Source organism: Gossypium raimondii, chromosome 6 (genome assembly GCF_025698545.1).
Source record: "Gossypium raimondii isolate GPD5lz chromosome 6, ASM2569854v1, whole genome shotgun sequence".
Taxonomy (NCBI): domain Eukaryota; kingdom Viridiplantae; phylum Streptophyta; class Magnoliopsida; order Malvales; family Malvaceae; genus Gossypium; species Gossypium raimondii.
Window position 1 is genome coordinate 44,915,361 of NC_068570.1, and position 9,328 is coordinate 44,924,688.

Below are 9,328 nucleotides of genomic sequence, written 5' to 3' on the forward strand. Positions count from 1 at the left end.
AGCGAATTATAGACCCTCTCTTTAGGGGTGAGCGTTTGGTCGAATCGAGTGAAAAATTTTCGAGTTGACGATTCTTATTTTATCATCCTAACTCAATTTGAAATCTTTTTCAAATCCAGTTGAGTCAAATCGAGTGAAATTGTTTGAGTTAAATTAAAAATTTAAACATGTCAAGTTAAAATCTTGTTATAGCATAACTAATTCCATATTAGAGTACATAAATTTGAAACCATGTATATTTGAAAACTTTTTCAAAGAAAATAATAAAAATACTTTAGTATGATAAACTTGAATCATTAATTAAGTTATTAATGTCCTCAAAATTACTATTCTAGAATTTTTTCATTTTAAAATTTCTTTATGTATTTTTTAAATTTTTATAATTTTTAAAATATATAAATTTTGATTTTATAATTATTTTGAATTTTAGAAAATTATTTTGTAATTTTTATTGAGAGAGGCCAACTTTCTTATGTTCAAACTTGACGGGAACCAAAAGGGTATTTACACCAATCTGTTATTCGAATTATAAAATTCAACTCGATTCGAACTCGAAACTTGAATTATTTATTCGATTTGACTCAAATAATTTTAATAACTCGATTCGATTAACTCAAAATTAAAATTATTTTTTAAATTTTTTGAATCAAATCGAATTTTACTCACCCATACCTCTCAGCACTCTCTAAGCATTCAGACTAAAATTGGGAGATAGGATAGGGAGGCTAAGGTAGTCTTGTTTATAGTTGTGCTACATGCTCAAATTTGAAGATTTGTTGAAAATTTAAAAACAATTTCATGTCCAAGCTCGTCTCACCTTGGCCCAAATATTTATTTTATTTTAACATTATTTCATATATACTACAAATTATAATTTAAATAAATTTTATTACTTTCATATTTATAACTATAAATATTAAAATAACAACTCCAAATAACTTAACCATACAATATGGCCATGTAACACCCCAAAAGTTTTTACTATACACGTGGCACTATTTCGGTAATGAAAGTGATGTTTTTAAAATTTTGGAAAATTTTTCAAACAAAGAAATTATTATAAAGATAAAGTGATTTTAGATTTTAGAATTAATAAAATAATTTTTGAAGTGAGAAAGTGATGAAAGGACCAAATCATAATTTTGAAAAGTTTGAGGACTAAAGTGTACTTTGATCAAAAATGAAAAGTGATTTATTATTGATTTATTTACATAATAATAATTTGGAATATGAATTGGTATGGTGAAAATCACTTTGAGGATTAAATTGGAAAGATTTGAAAGAGAGACTAAATTTTCAAATGTTAATAATGACACTAAGGTCAAATATGTGTTGAATTGATAATTTTGATTAATTATAGATAAAATTTGATACAAGGTAAAAACTTAAAATGATAGTGAAAGTAAATGAATAAGTGAAAAATCATGAATCACCATCTTTTAAAATCATTAAATGGAAATGGATATGTGTATGATCTACAATATGGGATCACAAATTTATAATATGCTGAACATGGAAATGGAAATATGATAAAGGCTATGTGAGTAAAGAATTTGGCCATGAGTGTAACACCCCTTACCCGAGACCGTTGCCGGAGTCAAGCACGAGGCGTTATCTAACTTAACATACTAATTCAGGGCATAAAAAATTGCTTTTAAAATTAACTCGCTCATGTTCAATCAATATGTCCCTAAAAAGGATCCTCGAGACCCTAAAACATACAACAAAAATGGTTCGGGTCCAAACCGGGAACATTAAAAATTTACCGAATACTTAAACAAATCAAAATAATTTATTTTACTATTCACAAGAAAACTGTCCACTCGCGTGACAGTCACTAATTTAATTATAACTCAAGTTACGAAACTCAAAATTTAAATCTGTAAATATTCCCTGAAACTAGACTCATATATCTTCTTATCTTTAAAATTTCAGAATTTTTGGTTTAGCCAATTAGTACAGTTTACTCTTTAAAGTTTTCCCTGTTTCACTATTTGATAGCTCCGACCCCTCTTCACTAAAAATTAATTATCTCATTCACTACACCAAAACAGACTTTTAGCGGCATTTTTAGTGGCGTTTGAATAAAAAACGCCGCTAAAAATCAATCATTAGCGGCGCTATCTAAAAAACGCCACTAAAGATCGAGTATTAGCGGCGCTTTTCTAAAAACGCCGTTAAAAATGAGCATTAGCGGCGTTTTAAAAAAAGCGCCGCAAAAACCTAAACCTAACGTCGTCGTTTTCGTGAGTTTTTAGGGATTTAGCGGCGTTTTTTAAGAAGCGCCGCTAATGCTCTAGTCTTTAGCGGCGTTTTTTAAGAAGCGCCGCTAATGCTCTAGTCTTTAGCGGCATTTTTGATGAAGCGCCACTAATGCTCTGGTCTTTAGCGGCGTTTTTGAAGAAGCGCCGCTAAAGCTCTGGTCTTTAGCGGCGTTTTTTAAGAAGCGCCGCTAAAAGCATTTTATCTTAATTGATTTATTTATATTAAATGAAATTCAATTTATTTCTAATTGAATATTTAAAATATTCAGAAAAAATAATGACAGGTAGAAATAATTTGAAATAAAACACATGGAAAAATTAAAATACTATTATTTAAAATAATTTTAAAGTTTTTTGGGTACATGATTACTAATTGTTTTTTAGTTTATATATTAAAAATTTTCTTATATAATTGTAAAAGAAATAGTATTAATTTTAAAATATTGAATTAATTATCACTATAATTTAGGGTTTTTAGTTTAGGGAGTATGGGTTTAGAGATTATGGTTTAAGGGTTGGGATTTAAGGTTTAGGGGTTAGACGTGTTAGGGGTTAAAAGTTAGGGATTTGGGGGTCTGGTTAGGGTTTTGGGTTTAGATTAATTATTTTTTTAATTTATATTTTAAATATGTTCTTATATAATTGTAAAAGAGATAATAATAAATTTGTTTAGGGTTTTTAGTTTAGGGTATATGATTAATTTAAGATTTAAGGCCGATTTAGGAGTTTATATTTTAAGGTTTAGGGAGTATGGATTTAGGGATTATGGATTAGCGATTATGGTTTAAGGGTTGGGATTTAAGGTTTAGGGGTTAGGGGTTTAGGGATTAGATGTTAGGGTTTAAGAGTTAGAGATTCAAAGTTTAGGGATTCAGGGGTCAGGTTAAGGTTTTGAGTTTAGATTATTTATTTTTTAATTTATATTTTAAATATGTTCTTATATAATTGTAAAAGATCGAGATAATAATAAATCAAATATATTGAAATTATGAGTATATAGTTTAAATTATTTAAGAGATATATAATAGATAGACTTTATATGTATTGAATGGTTAATTTAGGGTTTAAGGTTAAGGTTTACTTGAGATTTGTTAAATGATAAAATTTTATACAATTAATTAATGCTTTTATATTTAAAAAATTAATCTAAACCATTTGATATATTTAAATATTAGTTTAAATAGAATTAATAAATAAGTTAAAAAAAGTAATAGATTGATTTGGATATTTAGGTATAATTATTTATTTTGGAGAGGACCAAATTATAAGAAAAAATACAAAAATAAAATGAAATAAAAATGATATGGATATATAGTTAATTATTTAATTTGAATAATTTTAACTTAATAATTAATTACAACCATTTTATTATTTGTTTTCTTATTAAAATATACAATATTTATTTTGAGAGTACTTGGTTTTTTTATTTTATAAAAATTAATTTATAAAAACAAAATAAAAATTTTTAGCATAACAAAACAGCGTCATTTTGTTCGAATAAAATAATTTTTTTTGCGTTTTTATGAACGCAAAAATAAATTAATTTATAAAAAATAAAATATAAAATTTTCAGCATAGTAAAATGGAAATGAAATAATTTTTTGCGGCGTTTATTAGAAAAACGCCGTAAAAAGTAATCAATAGTAAAATATGTGTTAAAATTTTTCAAAACGCTACTGTTTTATTACATGGATTTAATTTTTTAATGGCATTTATGCTAAAAACGCCACAAAATCATAATGAATTATACTGACTTGTTTGACCCGATATAACCTCAGCTTGATATTTCAACAAAAATTTGAAATCCCTAGAAGCCTAAAGAAAAGGGGGGGAAGATGAGGTCGATGCCGATGGAATTCGTGGCGGACCCAGACGACCAAGGTTCAGCCATGGAAGTCGACGATGTTGACACACCGGAGATCTTCGGCGAAGGCATCGTCGCTTCCGACAATTTTGATGACTCCGATATCGACTAAAAAAACAAAGAAGAATCGATACTCATCTATCCTTTTTTTCCCCTTCTTACTTTCGCTTTTTAGGGTCTGAAGTTTCTTAAAACTTTGTTCAATTTAGTTGAATCTGAACTGCACTATGGATGCTTATCTGTATGCAAATCCTGTGAATCGTCACAGGTCCTCGGGTTCAACTACATAATACAAATTCCACCTCTGAACTTCATTTTTCCTTCAAAATAAAGCTTCGATTTGATCTCTTTTAGTGAGACAAATGGCTGAAAATCTTATGCATGCTTTACAATATAACAGCTATGGTGGAGGCGCTGTTGCTTTGAAGGTAAAAATCACCTGTTTTGCTTTTCTTTTTCTTTTTTTGTACTGTTTATCTTCATAATCTGCTGCTGAAAATCTTATGCATGATTTATTTTGCTTTTCTTTTTCTTTTTTTGTACTGTTTTTCTTCATATAATTTTGTACTGTTTTGCTGAGAAGGAGAGGTTGATACTTTACAGTGAAGTGTTTAAATTTTTTATATGGACCTGCTTGACATAAACTTGAAAAAATAATGGGCAGGGACTTGATTTTATAACGCTGTGAATTTTTGTGCTTTTTACAGCATGTTGAAGTTCCGATCCCAACTCCAAATAAAGGTGAAATTTTGCTTAAACTGGATTGTAGACTGGTTTGTAGATCTCTTAATTCAAAATGGATAGCCTTTCAATTGCTTCTGTTTTGTTTCTACTTATTGTTTTAAGCTGGAAAGGTTGGTTTTATTTTTAAAGGAAAGTTGATTCTCCCTTACTTCTTAGATTTCCAGAACTTTTTAAAGGAAAATTTTTTTAATTGCAGAAAACCAACTTCCCTTCTTTCCCATACTGCCAGAAAATTTAGGGACCGCACGACTTGTGGTTGATTTCGATAGGTGGTGGACTGGTGAGGAATCTGTGAATGTTCTCTTAGAAGCCGCAGGCCAAGGTAAAGTCTTCCCTTTCCAAATTCGGAACTTAATTTTTTCCTTATCCTAAAAAATGTTTTTTTTCTTGAAAATCACAAATTAATTTTATTAATTTAAGACAATCTAATAAGTTTATATTTGAATTTTTTAGACAACCGTATTTTCTTTTTCTATTTCCCACACTTGGGTATGATAATGGTAGCATTGGAGTTGAGGTTCTCACACCGAAAAAGGTGAATAAAATTACAAGTTTCCCTCTCATTATCATTTCCCTAAAATGAAATCATTTTGACTTCTTTTTATGCAAGACTTTCGTGATACAATCCCATTTATCATTCATACATACCTACGTGTATATATATATTAGATTATATACATGCACGACATGAATGAAATTGATATAATAATTAAATATGGTAATACTTGAGTTATTAAAAACTATAATATTTTGAGTTTGAGTCCTATAAATATATTTTGAGAAATTATTTAGTCAATTGCTGGTGGAGTTTTTACAGCGTTGAAATGCTATCATGTGTCCTAAAAAAATTAAAAATAAATTAAAACAAGCATGTGCCATGAACTAAATCTTTGTTTTGAGCAGGCAAGTCCATGGAACAATTTTTTATCCTTGTAGTTCATGTTTTATTTTGATTTTTCTGTGATTAAACTCTAGTACTCAGGGCAGTAGTTGTTGAGATGTAAAATCTGTTATCTATCTGCCTAAATATATGACAAAAGGTAGAAGTACATATTGGAGATACTCTCACATGCACATTCATTCGTTTGAAACACGATATCTAGTTATTTGTCTTTGAACTGAGTTGGATTTTTCCATGCTTATGTAGGAACACATGCCCTATGCCCTATTTTCATTTAAGGACCGCCAAGGAAATTCTGAAACTGAAAGCTGATTGATCGGATATGTATGCCGGCTTTCATCAACTACTTTTGAAGGCCTTACTAGGAATTGAAGTGGTGTGCAAAGAGATTGCTTCTTCCGATCTGATTTTTCGATATAAATACTGGACAAAGGATGGATATTTTACTGTTGTTAGTAAAATAGGATTCTCTTCTTAGGATCTTAGTTTCTTCACTTGTATTAGACTCAACAATGGCTTGAATTGCATTGGTGTTGATTTTATCAAAATTTTGAGGTTTGTAATTTTTAATTTTTATTAATTATTTATGTTTTCTCACTTTTATTAATTTTTATTATTATTTAAACTTTTTTTATTTGCCTTCTTTTATCATTTTCATAGAAAATTTAATTTAAATAATATTTTTTTATTTATCCTTAAAAGTATATTTAAAGTTCAAATTTAAAAAATAAAACATAATATAATATTTATCATAAAATAAATATTATTTGATTAAAATAATTTTTTGCATGATATGTTTTTAGCGGCGTTTTTGCGAGAAGCGTCGCTAAAGGTTTGTTCTATAGCGGCGTTTGAGATAAAAAGCGTCGCTAAAGATCATGGTCTTTAGCGGCGTTTGTGGGAAAGCGCCGCTAAAGGTCATGGTATTTAGCGGCGTTTGTGAATAGGGGACTTCAAAAACCATTCTGACCCTGTCTCACTAAAATTCAAATATCTCAAAATATACAACTCTTTTGCTTACACCGTTTCTTCATGTGAAAATAGACTTACTAAAACTTAATTCTATATCTCATTCACTCTCTAATTCCATTTCTACTATTTTTGGTGATTTTTCAAAATCACGTCAATGCTGCTATCCAAAAACTGTTCCATTGCAAATTTTTACTCTTTTATAATTTCTTTGTATTAACTATCATTTAAGCATACATAACACCAAAACATGTTCTCAAATAGCCATTTCAATAGCTATTCATTAGCCATATCATAAGGACACACACAAAATGACTAAGTCCCTATACATGTCATAACTTAAAACGTTTCAAATTCCAAAATATCGAGATGGTCTGTTGATAGTGTGAAACGCTCTCTGACGTCCTTAAGATCCCCAAGTTGGCTTGGCGATACTATAAAAAGAAGGAAAATAAAGAGAGTAAGCACAAAGCTTAGTAAGTTTACAAGCAAATAAATAACAACATTTATCATAAATAATTATACTCATAAATTATCATCAAGTATCATGATCTTTGCTTTCTTCTTTCCTTGCTCTCTTGTTTACTTACTTGCTTACTTAAATAACTCATGATTATAACTTGCTCCTCCTTTGCTGAAATTTCTTTCCCAACTTGTAACTGAGATATTCTTAATCCATATAACTCACCTGAATCTATTTATTATGCTTTTAGCCGAACTTTCATGTAGCATAGTCCACTTACTAGCCCGTTGAACCACTTGGAATACTAAGGATACTCGGGTATCCTGTCTAATAATAACATGCCAAAGCCATGTCCCTGACATGGTCTTACATGGGAGTTCTCATATCGGTGCCCATGCCATGTCCCAGACATTGTCTTATGGGGGACCTCTCATCTCGGTGCCAACGCCATGTCCCAGACATGGTCTTACATGGGATCTCATTCCCCTAATTTCATGACATTTGTATCCGACACATTCCTAATAATTCAACGTGGCTTTTTAACACTGATTCTCTATCATCTCATACTTGAGTCAACATTCAATAATTTCATGAAATAAGTACATAATTGGTGGAAAATAACAAATTTAATAATAATTATTGAAATATTTCATTTATTTACCGTAAACTTACCTCAGTACAAAATACTTTTAAATCTAGCAACTTAGTCCTCAACCTTTTTCTTTCCCCGGTCTAACTTCGGATTTCGTTCCTCTTGATCTATAATAGCAAATTTAGCTTATTCAATACTCACATTCATCAAAACAGTCATTGACTCAAACTTTGGAAAAATTATGATTTTGCCCCTATACTTTTGCATATTTACACTTTTGCCCCAAAGTTGGGAAATTAAACTCCATCCCTTATTCTTATGTTTTATGACATGCTGAACATTTTTTCCTTCTATGGCAACATCAAACTCCCACTCTAACATTTACTATGAACATTAGGTATTTTTATCAATTATGTCATTTTACTCGTTTTCACTTAAAACCGCATGCCAAAAGTTGTTTAACATAATTTTAAGCTTCATTTTCTACCATAAAAGATCAAAATAAACACATTTCACCTATGGGTATTTTTCCAAATATGAACCCTAACATGATTAATGGTAGAATAAGCTAAATCGAGCTACGAGGACTCCAAAAATGTAAAGTACATTAAAAACGGGGCAAAGATGGACTTACTATAAAGCTTGGAAGCTTAAAAAAACCCTAGTCATGGCTTCCATAACATATTCGACCATATGGAGAAAATAGACAAGAAATTTGGCTTTCTTTTTTGTCTTTTAGTCCATTTAATTACTAATTTACCAAAATGCCCCTAACTTAAAAATATCCTATTTCACTTTTCTCATGTCCATTTTTGTCCACAATTTAACCAATGGTCTAATTACCATTTAAGGACCTACAATTTAAAATTTCATAACAATTGGACACCTCTAGCTTTTAGAACTCAAGTTTTGCACTTTTTACAATTTAGTTCTTTTGACTAAATTGAGTGCCCAAACGTCAAAATTTTTGAACGAAATATTCACAAAATCATTTCGTGAAATTTTCTACCATAAAAATATAATAAAAATAATTTTTTTCTCGTCGGATTTGTGGTCCCGAAACCACTATTCTGACTAGGCCCTATTTCGGGATGTTGCAATGAGGGGTCTAATGACTTTCTATTATGAATTGAACCAATGTGATCCCTTTTAGGGAAATTTCATGGGATATGGAACTATGAATGTAACACCTCGAAATTTCTTATTTAGTATATACTATTATACCAAGGAATTTAATCGAGTTTTGATATGAGAAATTTATATTTTTCATGGATTAAATAAATTTTAAATGATTGAGAATCCTTTAAAAGACAATTTTAGTTAATTGGATTGTTACTGGCCTAATCGGGTAAAAATAAGAGTCTAGGGTAAAATGGTAATTTTATCATTTGGGCTATATTTTAGACATTTAGAACTCATAAGAAATTAAATACTAGAATGTTTATGAAATTTTGGTGGTGAAATGACATGAAGGTTTTAATTACATTTTAAATGGTATAAAAACATTTTTGTCACATGTTAATAGCCACTT

General features: G+C 29.5%; 1 protein-coding gene across 4 annotated transcripts; it reads left to right on the forward strand.

Moving 5' to 3' along the window:
- Window positions 1-4,013: 4,013 nt before the first annotated feature.
- On the forward strand, window positions 4,014-6,407 carry LOC105774620 (hypothetical protein). Of its 4 annotated transcripts, none has more exons than XM_052632165.1 (5): window positions 4,014-4,556; window positions 4,836-4,869; window positions 5,069-5,194; window positions 5,326-5,407; window positions 6,020-6,407. In XM_052632165.1, the coding sequence occupies exons 1-5, from the start codon at window positions 4,491-4,493 to the stop codon at window positions 6,087-6,089; spliced, it is 378 nt and encodes a 125-aa protein (XP_052488125.1). In that variant the 5' UTR covers window positions 4,014-4,490; the 3' UTR covers window positions 6,090-6,407. The 4 variants fall into 4 exon arrangements, 3 of the variants coding, with proteins under 3 accessions (XP_052488125.1, XP_052488126.1, XP_012452626.1); XM_052632166.1 differs by having other exon boundaries at window positions 5,102-5,194; XR_008196648.1 differs by lacking the exon at window positions 5,326-5,407 and having other exon boundaries at window positions 4,793-4,869.
- The last annotated feature ends 2,921 nt before the right edge of the window (window positions 6,408-9,328 follow it).

Coding starts and splice junctions, on each gene's coding strand:
- LOC105774620 (XM_052632165.1), top strand. CDS start 4,491: ATGGCTGAAAATCTTATGCATGCTTTACAATATAACAGCTATGGTGGA. Junction 4,557..4,835: donor GAGGCGCTGTTGCTTTGAAG/GTAAAAATCACC, acceptor TGCTTTTTACAG/CATGTTGAAGTTCCGATCCC. Junction 4,870..5,068: donor GATCCCAACTCCAAATAAAG/GTGAAATTTTGC, acceptor TTTTAATTGCAG/AAAACCAACTTCCCTTCTTT.